Source organism: Schistocerca gregaria, chromosome X (assembly GCF_023897955.1).
Source record: "Schistocerca gregaria isolate iqSchGreg1 chromosome X, iqSchGreg1.2, whole genome shotgun sequence".
Lineage (NCBI taxonomy): Eukaryota > Metazoa > Arthropoda > Insecta > Orthoptera > Acrididae > Schistocerca > Schistocerca gregaria.
Genome location: NC_064931.1, coordinates 783,078,510 through 783,101,621, shown reverse-complemented (window position 1 = coordinate 783,101,621; position 23,112 = coordinate 783,078,510). Strand labels below are relative to the sequence as shown.

General features: G+C 43.2%; 1 protein-coding gene across 1 annotated transcript in view; it reads left to right on the top strand.

The window, feature by feature from the left end:
* Positions 1–713: 713 nt before the first annotated feature.
* LOC126298315 (zinc finger CCCH domain-containing protein 13-like) overlaps positions 714–23,112 on the top strand; it is a 59,981-nt gene continuing 37,582 nt past the window's right edge. The window contains exon 1 of the mRNA XM_049989611.1: positions 714–932. Within this exon, the coding sequence (XP_049845568.1) occupies positions 714–932 (219 nt within the window). The remainder of the gene's footprint in view (positions 933–23,112) is intronic.

The following is a 23,112-nucleotide window of genomic DNA, read 5'->3' as shown; positions in this document are numbered from 1 at the left end:
TGGCACCTTAAAATTACCTTGGCTTCATTTCGTGCATTACTACAGAATTAAATAGTTTCCATAAATGTTTCCTTTTATGGCCGATCTTAGGTCCGCCATATTTAACACTGTTACGTATCCTAGGCCACAGAAGCCTTCTAGTGGGTTTCCTATGACGTAGGTTTTCGTCTGTCTCACTGGCACACTACAGCGCTTAGCCCTCAATAGACAATAGACGCCTGTGAGTTTCCCCATCTCGTGGTGAATCTGCGCCCTTTGTGGCATCCGGTGCTCTATGATAGGGTTCATTTCACAATTCCAGTAGGCTGACACTTTCGGCCATATACTTAAATGAGAGCGAAATGCTCGTTAACTCACAAGGGGTAAAACAGGAAGTTAATTCATAAGCGTCAGCTCCTTTTTAGTGAAGAGACTGTAAAGGATTCGTTAGGAGCCACCGAAGTGGAATGGTTTGTGAGACAGGGAAAGTTGATGAAAGTCAGGAGAGGTGAATGGATAGGGATCATGAAGATGGGGTGCCGTTGCGAAGCGACTCAGCGAACTTCTTGAGGACCATCTGTACGCTAAGCTCGCCTTGGTGTGGTAAGCAAGGGTCATCCGTTGTCACAGCACCTTTCTGTGGGGCTGTCGAGGTAGGCGCCTCTTCGTCTTCTTCATGCGTCTCCTGCTGGTCGATCTCCCCTTCGGGAGAATGAGCAGGCGTTTCTAATTCTATGGGCACCACCTCAGAGTCCGTGTGCGTCGCTGCGTACACCCCCAACTTCCGCGCAATAGGGGAGGCAGTGGCGGGGAAGGACATCTCCTTCTCGGCGGCCCGTAGCTCTTCCCGCATCTGCTGCAGCTGCCTGTGGACAGCGACGAGCTCCACCTACCTGGCGGCCCTCTCTGCCGCGATCGCGGCTTTGAGGGCGGCCACTGCGTCATCTGTGGCAGTACGTGAGTGGCGTGTCACGTACGTCTTCTTGTGGCAGCGCGCCCGTTTCCACCTCTTGAATTGTTGGGGTGGGGCAGCCTCTTCATGTGTGGCTGCCTTTTTTTATTTCTTCCAGCGCTTTATGTACCTGCAGCTCTGAGAGTTTGCAGCGTAAGCGCCGCCGCATTTGACGCATGTGGATCAACGCTTCCCAACGTATCACAGTCACGTGTACCGTGTGCTTTCAAGCATTTCAAACACGCAACTGTTCCTCTGCAGGTCCTCGCTTACATGCCCCACCTTCTGGCACTTTAAGTAGTGCTGCGCTTTGATCTTCGTCTGTTTCTTGCCGTCGCGATAGTTCCGACAGCGTTCAGCAGGAACTCGAAGGCGGCAACTATAGTTCAATTCTTGGCGGTTCGCGCATGCCCGCCCAGACGCGGGAGATTTCTGCGTTGCCAGTTGCACGCGCCAAGAGAAGCAGCACCATAGTACAGTTCGCAAACTTACGTTTAGGGGGGAGCGCGCAGTTTATGAAGTAAAGCCACCACGGCCGCATTAACCCTTTCGCTGCTACAGAGACTTGCTCCCCGCATTCCGCGCGATTTTGTCATCACTGCACTGCTCGCCTGTGCAGACACATGGTGTTTCGACTGCTTTGACACACTTTATCATTCGATTTCACAAAAACTATTTGGCCCAATAATTTGATTTTTACTCATCTTCTTTACTGATACCTTTCCCCCCCCCCCCCCTAAATGTTTCGATGTTCAACGCAGTTATTGTGCAGCATTAGATGTAGTAAACCATTGTCCGCAATTTGAAGAGTTTGCAAAGGTAAAAGTCTACAGAGTATACTTTCCGTATGGTCGATTTTAGTTGCCACTAGATATTTCAAAAAATTACAATCAAACGAATAAAATTCATGAAGTAAGACACTTCGATATTGTTTTTAAGTAAAGAATATATTAAGCAATAAACAAGGTTTGAATTCAGAACCTTTCTCTAGTAGCCAAATACTATAACCATTATGCTAACACAGTTCGTCATTCAATAGACATTCCATAGGACTTTAATATAACACGCGAAACACCTACAAACACTGTTGGTATGACTATGAATTACTGACGTTTCGTCGAAGTACAACAGGAAAGAAACAATTACCGCTGTTCTTCATTGCAAAAAAGTTCGTGAGAATGATACAAACACCTTTCCTTGCTATCGTCTGAATTAGGAGGCTTATTGCTTGTTTGGTTAAATTAATAAATAGAATATGAAGCAATTGGTATAAAGAATGCTTTTTCCAAACTTTCTATAAAAGAAACTCTGCTATCAAGACATTGCTTTTGTTCAATTACTTTATTTATGACTGAACGTTTCTGAAACTGGAGACACTCCTCCGTGCTCTGCACTGCAGTCGAGCTCTGGCAACGTCATTCTCTGTTCATTGGCTGACTGTGTTTTGTGACGTCATATGCGCAGAACGACCCTAAACTGGGCCGCCGTCGTAAATGACGCGCACTTTAGCTTGCCTCCCTTTCGTCGTCCGGATCATCGGTGAAGTGTTGTTGGTGACAGAGAGAACACCGAGTGGGGTGGCGCAGTGGTTAACACACTGGACCCGCATTCGGGAGGACGACGGTTCAAGCGCGTACGGTCGATTTCCTTCCCCATCCTACCCTGATCCGAGCTTGCGCTCCATCTCCAATGACCTCGTTGTCGACGGGACGTTAAACAATCACCTTACCGAGCGAGAGCAGCAGAATAATGACAGCTCCGCCAATGCACTGTCCTTTTATACTTGAAACATTTCCTTAGAAAAATTAGTGAATTACTGTGCTGATAAACCTCTTACGTTATTTGATTTTCAAACAGCTGAGCGAAACTGAACGTACTCAGACAGTTCTCTCTTTACTTATTCTGATCATCACCAAACTGACACACAATATTTTTAGCGCAACACAATCTGACTTTCAATAATCCCTACAAAAGAATGACCCTGACTAACAATAACCTATACCTTTCATGAATCACTTACCTCACAAAAATCTTCGTTACTCGAACTACTGCAATACAGCGAGCGCCAATACTGCCAGCTACATAAAAGATTCTAACTACTGAAGGCACTAACTACTGATAGGCATAGTTGGCAAATGAAAGATTTTGATAGAGAACAAACAATGTATTTACCTTAATAGTGTTCAAAAGTCATTATATATCAGTTCATGACATCCAGTCTTAAACACGTCCAGATCGTCCGCTCATAGTAACCTCTCATAACTCTGGCATCCCTCTCCCCACATCCACCACTGCTGGCGACTCACCTTCAACTGCGCAACGCTACGCGCTGTTCACATCCAACTGCCCAACACTAAAATAGCAGAAATTCCAACAATGCAAACCAGCCACAGACTGCACACAGCACAGTCAGTAATTTTCAAACAGAGCGCTACGTGGCGTTACCAACATAAAACCCTAAACAGCCTACTTACATACTTTGTGTACGCATTACTATCGCCATCTGTATATGTGCATATCGCTATTCCATATCTTTAGTCAATTCAATGTGAATACATAAGCAGTCTCAGAAAACTAAGGTTCATCCAGTGAAACAATAATATTTTCAATATCTTATAAACTACAAAAGTTAATAATTTACTGTGACAGAATATTTTCACAACAAACATTGAAACCGATTTCAATAAACAAAGTATCGGATGACAGCCTAGCACTATAGCTTTCATCCCTGGAAGCTACACATGTGTATCTACTTTAATTATTGATTAATTACCTTTTTGTTCCTTTTTGGGTATGAAAAATGTATTCTCCACAACTGAATGCAGCGTGAATGTCTCGTATCTTATTATAATTGTGTAGTAATTTAATGAATATTTTACTATTTTTGCCAGTAATCTTATTTAAATGTTGATAACAGTTGATATTAAAAACCATTGTAATTTAAAAGTGGTCAGTCGCATGTGTTAGCTGATACCACCATTGAAAAATAGCCAAAAGACGCTTGTGTCGCCAGCCCCGGTAGCCGAGCGGTTCTAGGCCCTTTAGTCAGGAACAGCGGTGCTGCTACGGTCGCACGTTCGAATCCTGCCTCGAGCATGGATGTGTGTGATGTTCTTAGGTTAGTTAGGTTAATGTAGTTCTAAGTCTAGGGGACTGATGACCTCAGATGTTAAGTCCCATAGTGCTTAGAACCATTTGAACCATTTTTGAACGCTTGTGTCAAACAGATCTAAGTAATTGTTTAACAAATATTTAACAACTTTTTGCTGTCATTTAACGTGAGCACACATGCGCAAAATGCTGGGTAATTTATTTATAAACAAACTATTATTTATATATACAGTAAATCGTCTTTTTATTAAATATTGTTATAATTTTTTAGTTGAGCGCAGGAAATGTTCAAGTTGAGTCGAATCACGTCTGCAGAGCACAAGAACGATGTACTTTTGGTAGGAATGGCCTTCAGGCAGTGCAAACTATGCAGTGACGGAACACTACTAGAGTCAAATGAAGACGGACACTTTTTGAGTGGTACGCTCAAGCGAGCTATTCAGGACACTTTTACGTCGATATCTATGTGAGGACAGATCAGTCTGAGGTGATGTGTGATATTCGGTCGTGTAGGTGACTGATTCTGGGTGGTGAACAGCCGCTAGAATGCTTTCACTTTTGAAGGGACTTTAAGTTTCACAAAGTTTGAATATGTTCCAGTTCAGAACTTTAACTTTTTCCGCTTGCATAATGGAAGTGAACTAGACCGAGCAAGAGTATTTACTTTTTGTCTCTCGCATGTTGATGTGGAAATCTCCATGCTATTTTAAGGTGGCGAATATTTCGTTATTGTGGTGACGAAATGGACTTAGTCTTTCAGGCGTCTTGGATAACTATTTAGCGTCAGGATTCTGCTACCATTCTTGTAACACACTTAACGCAACTTTATTGCATTTAAGTAAGTTTATCTTCCTGGTTGTTTTATATTTCGTAATTATAGGACTACTTTCCGTTTATCTGAGATAACTTACTTGAATAAACATTATTAAACATAAGTCTCTGGTGTCTTTTACAGCCGGCCAGGATGGAACCGCGCGACCGCTACGGTCGCAGGTTCGAATCCTGCTTCGGGCATGGATGTGTGTGATGTCCTTAGGTTTAAGTAGTTCTAAGTTCTAGGGGACTGATGACCTCAGAAGTTAAGTCCCATAGTGCTCAGAGCCATTTGAACCAATTTGTCTTCTACATCAGTTTCAGACGTTAGAACAAAACATTTTTATTAATTATTCATTTATCTTTTATTTCATATTTCTGATTACTTATTAATTCCAGTTCCATCAAATACATAGACTGCTTGGTTGCAGGACCACAGGTACAGGTTATTATTTACAGCGAGTTTAGCTACAGGATATGAGAGCAGACGTGTACAGCTCGATCCTACGACTTTATCGTGCCACCCTTTTTAAACAGAGCCGTGAATACGCCATTTACCTAGGTATGTCAATATGGAGGTAATTTCACAGAATGTATACCTACCATATACAAGAGTAAATGGTTAAAGGGATTACAGTAGTTTTTATGTTATGAATACTTAATTTTATAATTCGTCGTTTCTACAACTTTTACTCCACAACATAATCATACGAGTATTTGCCGTCCCCATGCCATCGGTAAAATCAAAGAACTGAAGAAATTTTGGGTTGTGAGCTTTCGATTTGCCGTGCTGGACTTTGTCTTTCCCTTTCATGTTTGTTTTTTATTGCATATATAGTGGTAAAGGTATAAGTTTGGGCGCCACACTTAACGTCGTCGTAAGCTGACAAATTATGACTCAAAAAACTCAGTTTCGTGAGTTTCTTCCATTTTACAAGTGTTGTGTGGACGGAAAAATATTATGCTAATATTCTGTGGAGTAAAAAGGAAAAGGACACAAATCGTCTATTGGGGAAAGAAGGCACATTAGTTCAGAGACTAGCGGGAAGTGTTTGTCGGCCACGGCTGGCAACAAACTGATGCACCGCCTCATAGCGATCTGTAGCTGTGGTATAAATTACATACGGAAGGAACAAGTATTCGCGTAACCGGATTACAGAGACATTCAGCTTCAAAGGCGGGACATTACTCCATTGTTAGGGCCAAACTGCCAAATTCTTTTTAGAGTTCTGCAGCTACAGCTCATATATGCAGCTGTACGCTGTACAGCTTGTTCCAACAGACGCAATAATTTAATTAAATTATTTCAAACAGCGCACTCATGATCACTAACAGTCACTTTATACTAAAACGCACAAGTGATAATGCACCACTCTCTGCTGCCAGATCGTTTAGGTTGGCAATTGTTCCGAAAACGACGACTTAAGCCTTGTACTGACAAATAACGCTCCCCCCAGTCTCTGCCGCAATTGGCCAAGACCTCGTGAACGGAATACATTTAGACAGTAAGTGCCGTAGTAAACATCTTTTACTCCACAACATAATATTTGTCGTCCCCATGCCACCGGTAAAATGAAAAAATTCGCAAAACTTGTGTTTTTGAGCCGAAATTTGTGAGCGTTAACTATGGCACCCATCAGATGTATCTTTACCATAATTTTAATACGATTGTCATTCATTACATTCCTTGAGACCATTTCTTACCTTGTTCATCCACTGCGGACGTGTGATGTGTAGTAGGTTTTATAATGTGTACTGTGTGTCGACGTAACGGTGTCGCTTTACTCCCAATGTGTGCTTCGCTACATGTAGGCAGTTTTCTTAACTTTGACGCCATGTTTTCCATTGCTGCCAAAAGCTACACAAAAAAAATTGGGGTGTTGCATATACCTGCTCGGTGAATACTTGTCCAGAAGTATTCAGCAAGGTAATTAACGATTAAGCCAGTCCTGTCTCATCGGGGTAAAATTCATTACTATAAATCAACATCACATTTGGGCATGAGCCTCCCTGTAATACACTTTCACGTAACATTGTTACTTCAGTGTGCTATTTTTCTGTGACTGCCGTCGACAGCTGCGTGGCGCCTGAGTTCGTAGCAATGCAGGATTAAGAGAAACACATCGCCTCTTCCCCCCCCCCCCCCCCTCCCATCACACTCCACCGCATTGTAGCGACCACCTTTTACTTCCTCTTCACCCTACCGTTACGTGACACAGTTAAGTGGACGGGCTATAGGTACTGTTGCAAAGAATTAAAATGAAGCTATTATTTACGAATTACAGATACAAATACGGCCTTCGCATGTTTACCATGTCAGGCGCAGGTTCCAAGAGAGATGGAGATACAATAGAAAATGGGAATCTGGTTCTGTAAAAAGAAAAGAAAAACTGAACGTGCTGTATCAGATCATTTTTATGTACAGGAATTATAAATTTTCTCAAGAAAACTTCAGCTGGTAGTACGGAATCATCTGAAGCCTTATAAAAAAAAGAAAAGACAATTTGGGAAATATTCCAGAGGCACAGAATAAAGCATGGAAAAACAATTGACCAATGAAACGAAACGCTAATTTGTGAATCCAAAAAACTTTGGCACATTTGTTTCAGAGATTAAATGGTATCTTTCATTTCCTATCCTCTCACAATATGGCATTTAGAGGTCACGAAGAATCTTTCAACATAGACTACGATAGCGAGAATTCTGATAACTTCATAGACTTGTTTAAATTGATACCTAAATGTGATCCTGAATTACAGGAACACATTAAACACATTAATGACAAAAAACTGACACAATTATCTAAGGCACGATATTCAGAATTAACTGATCATTTTGATGTCCAAAACAGTCGCTGATGAAGTGATGCGCAGGGTAGAAGAGAAAAAGTGTTATTCGGTTTTGGTGGATTACTTTAGAAGCTATAGTTGGTTTGAACAAATATCCATGATCTTAACATTTTGTAATACATCAGCTGGCACAACAGAAGAATTCTTTATTGGCTTTCCAGCCGTTATTGAGACGACTGCAGAATGTCTTACTAATGCAATACTGGAAGAGCTAGAAAAAAGTTGATTACATATTCAAAACTGTCGTGGCCAAGGATACGACAATGGAGTAAATATGGCAGGTATAAACGGTGGAGTTAAAACTGGAATATTAAACATAAATTCCAGGGTATTTTTTGCACCCTGTGGGTGTTATAGTTGCAGTCTGCTGTTGGTAGACGCAGCTAATTATTCAGCTACAGCAAAACCATTTTTTGGTTTTATTCAGAAATTTTATTTGCTGTTTTCAAGATCCATCAAATGCTGGAAATTAATCTCAGGAAAATTGAAGCTTACTATGAAACCTTTATCAGATACAAGGTGGGAAAGCAGGATCGAGGCAGTGGAAGCTGTACTACTGCAATATGACAACGTTACTGAACGCTTAAAAAATGACACGGAAGAATCAGACATACTCAGTGACTGTGATTCAGTTTTGAACAAAATGCTCAGCTTAGAATTTATCATATCATTGCATTTATAATATGAGATATTATTATATGTTAATGTTATAAGCAAATTATGGCAATCTGCACAATCCATCTGAGTATTACTCTTGAATATTTGCACACTTTTGTTACTGGAACAAAGAGAATAGTCAAACTGCGTTCTAGCAAAGCTTGTTTGACGCTCGTCAATTTACTGAGAAAAAGAGTTGTGATCTGCCAAAAGATTTTAAAAATAAAAGCTTAGCCAAGAATAATAGGATATTCGATTATGAAAGCAGTGATGAACCTATAGTCTCCCAAAAGTCGATTAGAAACAGATTTTTCTAACACCGTGATTTATTTCATATTGAGCAATAGGGATTCATCATTTATATTTATAAAATAATGTTTCGAAAAAAACTGGTTTGCCCTGTGATCTAAGTAGTTTAAAAATTACTCCAAAATATCATATATTAAAAAGGTGTCGAGATTTACACATAGTCCTGCGAGTGGGTGAGTGCTGTGACTTCCAGTCTTACGAATTCTATGGAGAATTGCAAATAATGATCGTATATTTATCCGACTTCGTTAAGTTTGTGAAACAGCTACTGCAATAAATAACACACAACAACTTAAAAGGACTTTCCTCAAATATTTATATCGCCATTCGAATTTTGTTAACAATACCAGTAATTACAGCCTCTGCAGAAAGGAGATTTTCAAAATTAAAACTAACAAAAAATTATTAAAGAAGTGCAACGAGTTAGCAACGACTTTGGATTTGGCAATTTTATCTACTGAAGCATCTAAACTGCATTACGATACAGTTGTTATAGAGTTCAGTAAGACTAAAAGAAGGAGATTATTGTTTCTTTAATGTTTAACTGTTAGTTATTACTGAAATTACTGAATATTGTTACTAAGAATAAAGTGTTTTCGTTTCTGTGAATAAAATTTTTCACAATTTTAAAACAAAAAAAGATTTCGCTATATAAAATACATCGTCTTACACAACAAGAGAGCCTCGTAAAATTTATCTTTCATACACCAAATTTTGGTCTTGCCCCGCCACTGGTCAGCATCGGTAGCTGTCGAGTCTTTCAAGCTGCATTTTACCACTACGTATTTGCACAAGTGTGGTATGAGCCGATCGTTTACAGTGCAGCAAGAGCTGTCAAACGAGAGAGAATTTGATTACGAATCCAATGGTATACAGATATAATCTGGAAATTTTATAAGGGAGAAGATACAGAGACAAGTAGTTTAGAATACAAGTAATTCACTAAATAATTTATAGCTTTTAAAGTACTCATCCTACCGGACACCAAAGAGATCAAGCATTCAATTTGTAGCTCTTGATAAAATGCATCAACGGAAATATTTACATATTCAATAATTTTTGTAATTAAGCTGTGAGAGGCATTGTAGTTGGAAAAGTAAGTAAAATCAGCATATCTTTGAATGAAGACAGATACACAGATAGGATGGCACCGATTACTGTTCTACACAGATAGCATTTCAATGTTAAGATTTATTATTTTTATTTTCCATTATTATTGTTTCATGTCAAGATTCCATAGTTTTGCTCGTATTTTAAATTTTATTCAACATACATGAATTGTAATAACAGCATTGGAAAGAGGAGACACTAAACCGTTTTATTAAAACTTAACCATCGGTAGTTGGGTATGTAATTTTGTAGCGCCACCTACGTTCAGCCTAGTAGATATTAGGGAGAAGAGGTTTGCCCGCAGACTAACAGAGAGAGAATCAGTGATTTACAAGGCTTATTGAGTGTTGCCGCATGCATGCAAATGGCTGGAGACTGGGAAGTCTAGTGATATGGCTGATGATGATGATTCCATAAAGCACACCCTCCAGGAAACTAAAGGCGGCATCTGAAATTTCGTTCCTATGACGAAGCTCTATTATCCGGGAGTCATCAGGCAACACACAGTGGGCACAAACACGGATAGTATAAATGTGATGACAAAAATGACGAAGATATTGCCAATTCACTTTATTGTTTTTAACGAGACGTACCTTGCTTAACGCCAGGTACTCGTCCTTCCTTAAAATCTTTCAAAGAGGTAAATATTGCAGCGTGAAATAATGGCGTTTGGCGTAAACGACTTTTCATAAGTTTCTAATGACTCATGGTTTAACAGGAATTTGAATTCTATCACTGTGAAGTATTCCGCTAGCGGCATTTCTAGTTGTGGTAGCCGAAATGAAGGTAGACCTTATAAGTGAAACAAACAACACGACAGTGCTGTCACCTATTTGATACCGTACATCAAAAATGTTCAAATAATGGATGGTGCAATACAATGGCTTGCGAATTCTTGAAGTAGATGCGAAAACACAAACACTGAGGACGCTGTAGGAAGAAGTTAGCCACATTCGTTTTTAATCAGACCTTCTCAAGTCACAGTATATAAAATGTTAGAAGATTCGTCTCCTAATTTGTCTCTTCCCTTCCTGTTCCTGTTGTTTGTGAGGCGAGGCAAAAATTGTGACATTATGCATTCATTCGCTCTCTAGTCTTGCCTGCCTTGTCATTACGGTTATTTCGCGAGATATACGATAAGTGCAGTATAATTGTATTTGTGTCAATAGTGATTCAATGCACTAACACCCTATCGTCAGATGGACATCTGCTTCCCTTGAAGCACACTGAACAACTTCGAACACTTACAATCTTTGCGGAGTGGCTCTGTTTCTACGGTGCTAGCTCCTTTGAACACCCTGAAACCAAAATTCCAACGATCTCTTAATCTGACTTAAGGGTTTCGAACATCAACAGCACTCAATGATATGTTTTATGTAAGTTTTTTTGCGGTCCTCATTTTTGACACTCAAGGCTCCTGTAGAGTCTTTCCAATAAACCGGGTCCTTAGTTGCCCTACTATCAATTAATTTTTGATTTATATCCATTAAATGGCATTTCGTAATGTTACGCACATATTTAATCCACCGGTCGGTGTGTACTGATTACTATAGTCGATAATGATGAGATAATTTGTAGTTATAACGGCAGAGGCTTTGGTATTCTTGGAAACTTTATCAGCAAGGATTTCTACGGTTGTTGTGTATTCGTAAGAGATATTCCTCACTTGGAAAACAATTAGTACTTTTTGGTGTCAGCAAACCTTACCGATGTTATTCCTCGATGGTGGTTGCGTTTGCCTGTGCACGGAGACATAATCAATTTGTTTCTTAGGTTTCGGAATTTGGCAATTAATGTTCTTGTGCTGTGAGAATGTAAGACTTTAATAGTCATCCCAATCACCACGTTTTTAGACATCGTCAGGAACGCAGGGAGTAAAAAAGTTTTATTTTCGTAGACAGAGAAATGTGACTGGAAAAGTAATGGAGGGAAGAAGAAAACAAAAAGTCAGAGCGTTGTAGATGTGGAAGCGTACTGATGGCATGCCAGTAAGTGCAGAATTCTTACACCATAGGCTCAATCACCGAACGACTCCTCCTTACCGACCGAAGCAGGCAACGACAGTCAGAGAATTCGGCCGTATCCGACAACCGAGCTCGTACTGAAACATCCGTACACCTATAAATACACTCCTGGAAATGGAAAAAAGAACACATTGACACCGGTGTGTCAGACCCACCATACTTGCTCCGGACACTGCGAGAGGGCTGTACAAGCAATGATCACACGCACGGCACAGCGGACACACCAGGAACCGCGGTGTTGGCCGTCGAATGGCGCTAGCTGCGCAGCATTTGTGCGCCGCCGCCGTCAGTGTCAGCCAGTTTGCCGTGGCATACGGTGCTCCATCGCAGTCTTTAACACTGGTAGCATGCCGCGACAGCGTGGACGTGAACCGTATGTGCAGTTGCCGGACTTTGAGCGAGGGCGTATAGTGGGCATGCGGGAGGCCGGGTGGACGTACCGCCGAATTGCTCAACACGTGGGGCGTGAGGTCTCCACAGTACATCGATGTTGTCGCCAGTGGTCAGCGGAAAGGGCACGTGCCCGTGGATCTGGGACCGGACCGCAGCGACGCACGGATGCACGCCAAGACCGTAGGATCCTACGCAGTGCCGTAGGGGACCGCACCGCCACTTCCCAGCAAATTAGGGACACTGTTGCTCCTAGGGTATGGGCGAGGACCATTCGCAACCGTCTCCATGAAGCTGGGCTACGGTCCCGCACACCGTTAGGCCGTCTTCCTCTTACGCCCCAACATCGTGCAGCCCGCCTCCAGTTGTGTCGCGACAGGCGTGAATGGAGGGACGAATGGAGACGTGTCGTCTTCAGCGATGAGAGTCGCTTCTGCCTTGGTGCCAATGATGGTCGTATACGTGTTTGGCGCCGTGCAGGTGAGCGCCACAATCAGGACTGCATACGACCGAGGCACACAGGACCAACACCCGGCATCATGGTGTGGGGAGCGATCTCCTACACTGGCCGTACACCTCTGGTGATCGTCGAGGGGACACTGAATAGTGCACGGTACATCCAAACCGTCATCGAACCCATCGTTCTACCATTCCTAGACCGGCAAGGGAACTTGCTGTTCCAACAGGACAATGCACGTCCGCATGTATCCCGTGCCACCCAACGTGCTCTAGGAGGTGTAAGTCAACTACCCTGTCCAGCAAGATCTCCGGATCTGTCCCCCATTGAGCATGTTTGGGACTGGATGAAGCGTCGTCTCACGCGGTCTGCACGTCCAGCACGAACGCTGGTCCAACTGAGGCGCCAGGTGGAAATGGCATGGCAAGCCGTTCCACAGGACTACATCCAGCATCTCTACGATCGTCTCCATGGGAGAATAGCAGCGTGCATTGCTGCGAAAGGTGGATATACACTGTACTAGTGCCGACATTGTGCATGCTCTGTTGCCTGTGTCTATGTGCCTGTGGTTCTGTCAGTGTGATCATGTGATGTATCTTACCCCAGGAATGTGTCAATAAAGTTTCCCCTTCTTGGGACAATGAATTCACGATGTTCTTATTTCAATTTCCAGGAGTGTATGTAAACCCCATCTGAATCGATTACAGGGCTCCACCAAGCGCTTCACCTTTAGTCTTTTATAGTCTTTTTTTCATGTATGAATCCACACCACGTTATATCTCTTCTACAACGACACAACTGCGACAACGGACGCACCTGGGAGTATTTCACTCAAAATATTGGCCGAAATTTATGTATGGCATTTTCTATATTGTGCGATCCTAGAGAACATGTCTGTAGGATAACAATGCACCTGCATACTTTATGACACGAAATAAAACAGAATTATCGTACTTCTATTAAATTCTTCATTTCTTAGATGCAATACTATGTATTATTGAGGCGATGCCTCCCAGTCTTGTTCACCTGAGCAATATGTTTCTACTGGCGTCTCCTCTTCATCATCATTTTCAGCTTGAGGGATCTGCTTAATCCATCTTTCGATTAAGAGCAGTAACTGTAATGTTTTTTTAAAGAAAGGTTTGCTGATTTTCTTTGGATTCTGTCTCATACCTGTTATTAATGGATCAGATATCAGTAGTAGCCTGTTTATTATATCCAGACTGCATTCTCCTCGTGAGAATTTCCTGGCAAACGTTTGTCTGTACAGACGAAAGTGCTTTTTGCGGTTCTAAGCTGCTTCTTCTAATAATGGCTCTGAGCACTATGGGACTTAACTGCTGAGGTCATCAGTCCCGTAGAACTTAGGACATCACACACATCAATGCCCGAGGCAGGATTCTAACCTGCGACCGTAGCGGTCGCCCAGTTCCGGACTGTAGCACCTAGAACCGCTCGGTCACTCCGGCCGGCTTCTTCTAATAAACTATTTATGGGTAATAAGGCATGTTCAATGACTTTTGCTCCATGCACCAAAATCTTGTGTACTGTGGGAGACATAAGATGCCATGGATATAAGTCACCATAGAGTCTTACTGTTTCAACAGTATAAGCAGAAAATTTGTCCGTGTCTGTCTTAAGTCCACTGGAAAAAGGTTTCCACAATAACCCTGAATCGATAGCTGAGTTTTAGAATCCAAATCTGTTAATTCTGCTGATGTTTTGGGGTTTAAAAAAATTCTTCTACTGGTATTTATATCGTTGCTATTTCCTTAGCTTTTGCTTGGGAACATCTGCAAGTAATTCCAATCGATTTCTAAACGTTTCTTGTGTGACTTTTTTCCTGTCTTAAACAAATTTCTTTTCCTCTTTTGAACGGATTTGCGACTTCTTGATGTTCATTTTATAGGACAAATGCAACAATACTTCAAAAAATCTAACCTGGGGATGGAGTATAGACAGGCCAGACTTAAGAGCTTCAAGAGGGTGGTCCATTGATAGTCACCGGGCCAAATATCTCACGAAATAAGCATCAAACGAAAAAACTATAAAGAACGAAACTCGTCTAGCTTAAGGGGGCAAACCAGATGGCGCTATGGCTGGACCGCTAGATGGCGCTGCCATAGGGCAAACGGATATCAACTGTGTTTTTTAAAATAGAAACCCCCATTTGTATTGCATATTCGTGTAGTACGTAAAGAAATATGAATGTTTTAGTTAGGCCACTTTTTTCCCTTTGTGATAGATGGCGCTGTAATAGTCACAAACGTATAAGTACGTGGTATCATGTAACATTCTGCCAGTGCGGACACATTACCCGTGTTAAAATGGACCGTTTAACTATTGCGGAAAAGGTCGATATCGTGTTGATGTATGGCTACTGTGATCGAAATGCCTAACGGGCGTGTGCTATGTATGCTGCTCGGTATTCTGGACGACATCATCCAAGTGTCCGGACCATTCGCCGAATAGTTAAGTTATTTAAGGAAACAGGAAGTGTTCAGCCACATGTGAAACGTCAACTACGACCTGCAACAAATAATGATGCCCAGGTAGGTGTTTTAGCTGCTGTCGCGGCTAATCCGCACATCAGTAGCAGACAAACTGCGCGAGAATCGGGAATCTCAAAAACGTCAGTGTTGAGAATGCTGTATCAATATCGATTGCACCCGTACCATATTTCTATGCACCACGAATTACATGGCGACGACTTTCAACGTCGTGTACAGTTCTGTCACTGGGCACAAGAGAAATTGCGGGACGATGACAGACTTTTTGCACGCGTTGCATTTAGCTGCTAAGCGTCATTCACCAACAGCGCTAACGTAAACCGGCGTGATATGCACTATTGGGCAACGGAAAATCCACGATGGCTGCGACAAGTGGAACATCAGCGACCTTGCGGGTTAATGTATGGTGCGTCATTAAGGGAGGAAGGATAATTGGCCCCCATTGTATCGATGGCAATGTATACTGATTTCCTACGTAATGTTCTACCGATGTTACTACAAGATGTTTCACTGCATCACAGAATGGTGTTGTACTTCCAACATGATGGATGTCCGGCACATAGCTCGCTTGTGGTTGAAGCGGCATTGAATAGCATATTTCATTACAGGTGAATTGGTCGTCGAAGCACCGTACCATGGCCCACGGGTTCACCGGATCTGACGTCCCCGGATTTCTTTCTGTGGGGAAAGTTGAAGGATATTTGCATCCGTGATCCACCGACAACGCCTGACAACATGCGTCAGCGCATTGTCAATGCATGTGGAACATTACGGAAGGCGAACTACTCGCTGTTGAGAGGAATGTCGTTACACGTATTACCAAATTTACTGAGGTTGACGGACATCATTTTGAACATTTATTGCATTAATGTGGTATTTACAGATAATCACGCAGTAACAGCATGGGTTCTCAGAAATGATAAGTTCACAAAGGTATATGTATCACATTGGAACAACCGAAAAAAAGTTCAAACGTACCTACGTTCTGTATTTTAATTTAAAAAACCCACCTTTTACCAACTGTTCGTCCAAACTTGTGAGCCATATGTTTGTGACTATTACAAAGCGAAAAAAGTGGTCCTACTAAAACATTCATATTTCTTTACGTACTACACGAGTATGTAATAAAAATGGGGGTTCCTACTAAAAAAAAAAAAACGCAGTTGATATTCGTTTGATCTATGGCAGGGCCATCTAGCGGGCCAACCATAGCGCCATCTGGTTTACCCCTTCAAACTAGACAAGTTTGGTTCTTTTCAGTTTTTTCGTTTGACGCTTATTTCGTGAGATTTTGGCCCTGTTACTAGAAATGGACCACCTTGTATATTTATTACTTTGGTTTTTGATAAGTCATTGAAGTCTTCTGAGGTAGTCTTGCAAATGTAGCATCTCATGTAGCATTGTCAGTGAGGCTTCCACAAAGATTGACAAGGCCTGGATATGTGATTAGCCTTATTCAATTCCTCGTGTAGGAAATGAAGTAATATCTTTAACCACTCCTGAACACTCAACATTTTCAGATTCTTGAAATTTAGTTTCACTGGCACACGTTAATTCTGTGTCTCCAAAATTGCTTCGCAATAGCTATGTTTTATGCCTTTTACTGCGTTCACTTAACACTACGAGCGACTTCGATGGCCTACCAACTCAAGTTTTAGCAACATGGAATTTTAATGGTGTTTTACGGATCAAATCCACCCGGCAGGCTCACGAAGAGGGGCCGATGTGCCAGCCAGCCTGCATGTGATTCTTGGGCGGTTTTCCAACTCCCACTAGCTGAATACCGGGCTGGTTCCCATGTTCTGCCTCAAATACACGCTACGCAGTACACTTTCTCTCACTTGCACCCAGAGTATACGCTCTGATGCGACAGAAGTAATGGTATAACGATATATGTGTATACGGATGGTGATAGCATCTCGTACAGAAGTTAGAAAAGGGCAGTGAATTTGCGGAGCTGTCATTTGTACTCGGGTGATTCATATGAAACTGTTTCCGACGTGGTTATGGCCTCATTACGGGAAACAACAGCCTTTGAACGCTGAGGGATAGTTGGAACTAGAAGAATGGGACATCCATTTCGGAAATCATTAGGGAATTTAATATTCGGAGAGCCACAGTATCAAAAGTGTACCGAGAATACCAAATTTCAGGCATTATTTCCCACCACGGTCGGCGGCCTTCGCTTAACGACCGAAAGCAGCACCGTATGCTTAGATTTTTCAGTGCTAACAGACAAACAACACTGCGCGAAATAACCGTAGAAATCAGTCGGGGACGTACGACGAGTGTATATGTCAGCACAATGCGGCGAAATTTGGCGCTAATGGCTTATGGCAGCAGACGACTGACGTGAGTGTCTTTGCTACCAGCACGACATCGTCTGCAGCTCCTCTCCTGGGCTCGTGACACACACGCACGCGCGCGCGCATACACACACACACACACACACACACACACACACACACACACACACACACACACACACACACACAGATACATAAGTTCATGACTGCTAATAGCATTTACTGTTACACCAATACCATCATCAAGCAATGTTATGTTGCGTGTCTTAAGGATAAAGATTCTGTGAATCTACCCGTCTGTAGTTCTTTTCTTTTATTTTTCTTTAATTTGAACATGTCAGAGCACCAGTCTCTGTCCACAGGAAGTCTTCCTCATCTGGTGTCGTCTGACTGTGCTGTAACAAAACCACAGGAGGCAACTCCCACAAGAGTTATGCGCCAACACGTACAGTGTAACTGTCAGTGGTTCTAAACGCGTTGATGTAGACAGAGCACCTATCAATGAGTTTGATGTAGTTACTGAGGTAGAAAATGTACAGCTTGTCGGTGCGGAAGTGCAGTATTCGTGGCATGAGTGGGGTTATCAGTTCAGTATGATGGAATGCACGAAGAGGGAGGTGACGGACAAGTATTATTCATCTCATACTCTTACTGTCGTTCTAATATCAGGACGTAAAGTGTGCATAGTTGATATGGCTGAAGAGGCAATGCTTGAATTAACCTGGCGTGACACGAACATATACTTAAAACATGCGAGTGTTGTGAATTCAGATATTCTATGCTGTGCTAGAGATTGCTACAGATAGATTACGCCTTGTCATTTTTATGTGGGAGGGGCGTACATTGCTTTTGTTGAGTGTTTACTCAGCAACAGTGTAAATATAGAGCAAATGAAGCAACGCATTAATGTCTATACACTGATGAGCTAGACCGACCTACTATCGATATAAACCCGTCCTGGCTATAGTAGCATCACCTGGAGATAAATGGCTGCTAATCAGACATGTTGTGTCGGCTACTGTGTAAATCAGCATTAACACAAACAAAGAAGGAGAGAGGTTGTGATGGCCAATGACAGAAATCCAAAACAATCTGTATACAGAATGTTACAAAAAGGTACGGCCAAACTTTCAGGAAACATTCCTCACACATAAAGAAAGAAAATATGTTATGTGGACATGTGTCCGGAAACGCTTACTTTCCATGTTAGAGCTCATTTTATTACATCTCTTCAAATCACATTAATCATGGAATGGAAACACACAGCAACAGAACGTACCAGCGTGACTTCAAACACTTTGTTACAGGAAATGTTCAAAATGTCCTGCGTTAGCGAGGATACATGCATCCACTCTCCGTCGCATGGAATCCCTGATGCGCTGATGCAGCCCTGGAGAATGGCGTATTGTATCGCAGCGGTCCACAATACGACTACGAAGAGTCTCTACATTTGGTACCGGGGTTGCGTAGACAAGAGCTTTCAAATGCCCCCATAAATGAAAGTCGAGAGGGTTGAGATCAGGAGAGCGTGGAGGCCACGGAATTGGTCCGCCTCTACCAATCCATCGGTCACCGAATCTGTTGTTGAGAAGCGTACGAACACTTCGACTGAAATGTGCAGGAGCTCCATCGTGCATGAACCACATGTTGTGTCGTACTTGTAAAGGCACATGTTCTAGCAGCACAGGTAGAGTATCCTGTATGAAATGACGATAACGTGCTCCATTGAGCGGAGGTGGAAGAACGAACTAAATTGAGCTCTAACATGGAAATTAAGCGCTTCCGGACATATGTTCACATAACATCTTCTCTTTATTTGTGTGTGAGGAATGTTTCCTGAAAGTTTGGCCGTACCTTTTTGTAACACCCTGTATAAACTTGAATATTAAATGATCCTTTTATTTCTAAAAATAAAAGAAATTGTCTTCTTGCACCTCCTACATGCGATTACATTTATACTTTATTAATACTCACAAAACGCAGGCTGAGTATCGTCTTTCTCTTACGCAGTACTGATGCTCTCGAAGACTGCAACCGAAACGACCGATGGTCGACGGTTAAATCAGCATTGACACAGGGCGTTGAACTTTGTCTTCCTGGAAGTGTGTCGCTGCCCGCTCTTTCCAGTGGCGCGCGGGTCAGCGCCTTCTTGATGCCATTTCGCGACGCTGTGCTGGTCGGTGTACAGCCGATGCCTTAGGACTGCACACTGCTCTCCTCCCCCCCCCCCCTGCCCCCCCCCAAAAAAAATGCCGCACTGTTGTCGTTTATGGAGGCATCTTACGACAACGGATGGCAGGAGGGAGGGGGGGGGGCGGGGGGGGGGGGCGATACAGGAAGTTGGGAGTCGCAACTAGGACCGATGCCGAGCCCCCAGCCGCGCTCCGACATACGTTCAGCGCTCCGAGGGGGGAACGTAGGTTAGAAAACCATCGGAAAGGCGCCTACCCTCTTCCTGAGCCGATCCGACGAAAAACGGAGAGGGCGGCGATGACTACGGCGGCAGCGATGACGACGACGATGGCGTCGTGCCCCCGGCGGACCCGGGGGACAAGCGCCGCGAAGTTGGGCTGCTGTGGGGGCGAAGGCGATGGGTCCAGCTCCGTCGCTTCCGCAGGCGGTGCCGAAGAGGCCCCCCGTGGCCGGCCGCACCGTCCGCAAGATCCCGGTACTAAGCGAAGCTGGGGCCAGAAAATCTGCGGACGGATTTCGCAATCGACAACCACGAGTCTGCTTCTGATGGCGTCGCAGCAACCCAGCAGGGCCTTGAATTATATAAATTTAAGCGCTCAAATTTCGAAGAATCTTTCCTTCTTCCCAGCACCTGGGGCGACCAAAGACTCTGGAAAGAATAGAATCATTAGGGGCAAAGCGATACTTGCGGATCGTGGGAGGCGCCGTGAGCTGCGGTGGGTGCAGCACTGGAGCAGCGTACGGTGGCAACGGCCAGGTACGAGGGGCGTTTGAAAAGTCCGTGCAAAGTCTGAGAGATGGCACCACCGGCGCATGCCCAGGTCACGTTTAGTTAGTGGCATCTTTGGAAAGAACTGACGCCAAGTTTCAGCCATATTGGTCTATTTGTTTGTCTAAGGCATTCGTCTGAATCAAGGACGTCGAGTGATTGTCAAGGAATGGACGATAAAGAATTTCATGTAGTGATTAAACATTACTTTATGAAAGGAAAAACGTCTCAGGAGACTAAAGAGAAGCTTGATAAACATTACGGTGACTCTGCACCTTCAATTAGAACAGTTTATAAGCGGTTGCAAAATTTTGGGAGTGGCTATGTGGGCACAAGTGATGCTGAACGTTCTGGACGCCCTGTGGAAGTTACGACTCCAGAAATCATTGATAAAATCCATGATATGGTGATGGATGACAGAAGAGTTAAAGTGCGTGAGATTGCTAGTGCTGTAGGCATCTAGAATGAATAGGTACATAATATTTTGCATAAACATTTGGACACGAGAAAGCTATCCGCAAGATGGGTTCCGCGATTGCTCACGCTTGACCAAAAACGGAATCGTGTGAAGTGTTGCAAGGCTGGTTTGCAGCTGTTCAGGAAGTACCCACGAGACTCCAAGCGTCATTTTATCACTGTGAATGAAACATGGATACATTACTATACTCGTGATAGCAAACAACAATCTAAACAATGCATTACCTACGGAGAATCGCACCAAAATAGGCGAAGACCATTCCTTCGGTCGGAAAGGTTATGACGACTGTCTTTTGCGATTCGCAAGGGATAATCCTCTTCGACTATCTGGAAAAGGGCAAAACTATGACAGGTGCATATTATTCATCGTTTTGGGACCGTTTGAAAACCGAGCTGCTAGAAAAACGCCGGCAATCGGACCACAAAAAAGTCCTTTACCATAACGACAATGCACCAGCACACACCTCAGCAGTTGTGGTCACAAAATTAGTGGAAATAGTATTCCAAATCGTTTCACATCCTCCCCTATTCTCCAGACTTGGCTCGCTCAGACTGCTATTTGTTCCCCAATTTGAAAAAATGGCTGGTGGAACAAAGATTTTATTCAGACGAAGAGCTCATTGCAGTAACTAATAGTTATTTTGCAGACATGGACAATACCTATTATTCGGAAGGGATCAACAAATTAGAACAGCGTTGGACGGAGTGTATAAGTCTAAAAGGAGACTATGTCGAAAAATAAAAAACGTTTACCCCAAACACGTAAGTAGTTTTTATTTTTGCACGGACTTTTCAAACGCCTCTCGTAGAAGCTCCGCCGGCGACAGACTGTTGCGGGTCTGGGAGGGGTACGTTGCGAGGAAAAGCAACAGTGTTTGCTTCCGTGTGCGGGAGGCTAGCGCTTTGTTCATCCGCTGCTTGAACGTACGCACAAGTTGTTCAGCTTCTCCGTTCGACTGAGGATGAAACGGAGCACGGTAACTTTAGTGATATCATTGGCTGTACAAAACTGTTCAAAGTCCTGAGCCGTAAACTGTGGTCCGTTTCAGATGACAAAGCCTAAATGACTACGCGACGTAGTTCAGTTCATGGACACTGTAAACGGATATTTGCTGAAATAGTCCACAACAATACGCCAACGAGTGTTCCAAAAAGGACCAGCAATGCACTCGTTGCCACGGCGACTGAGACTTCGGCCAAGCCGAAATTACCTGTTGCTGGCAGCTGTATTCTCAGCACAAGCACGAAATTGTGACGTCATCTGTTTAATGTGGGCGTCCACACCCGACCAAGTACAGTGTCTACGCGCCAACTGTTTTTTGCGGACAATTCCCCACTGCCCTTGGTGGAGCAGTCGCAACACATCTTATTGCAACACTTTAGGAACAAGCATATGCGATTGTCCAGAATAATTTGGCAATAAAATCACACCGTGCTGGACAGAGGGTCTATGCCAACGAACAAAATATCGGCGCACAAGAGAATTCTGAATGTTTTTCACTGAACGAGGCTAAGCAGTACGGATGAAATGCCACCAATAGTCCAAGTAAGGTTCTACTTCCGTGGCCTGTGCAATTTTCCTATAGTTCAGTGGAATAGTCTGTAGGAACTCAATGTCCTGTGTATCGATCTGACAAGAAGATGCGGCAGTAGCATCGAATACAGAATCACGACCAACAGGAAGGCGAGAAAGGGCGTCAGTATTTGCATGCTTCGACATGGGCTGGTACAATATTTGTTCCTGAAACTGTGACGATAAGAAAGCCCTATGTTTCAGCTTGTGAGTCGTGCGCTGCAGAACAGGTTTGGATGGATGAAACAAAGAATGAAGTAGCTTACGGTCCGTTACTAGGTAGAACTTCCGACAAAACAGCTAATGGTGAAACTCTGTCACCCCATAGATAACAGCGAGCGCTTCCTTCTTGATTTGTGAATAGTTAAATTGAGTCTTAGTCAGCAACTTGGAAGCGAAAGCAATTGGCCTGTCCTGTGAACCAAATCTGCGCGAGAGCACAGCTCCGATTCCATATGAAGAGGCGTCCACTGCCAAAACCACAGGTTTAGTGGAATCGAAATGAACAAGACATCCGTCAGTCAACAAGGCATTTTTAAGTTTCTGGAATGCATCCTGCCACGCTTTGGTCCAAACAAAAGACACATTCTTCTGGCGTAAGCGATGTAACGCAGCCACGATCTGGCCTGCATT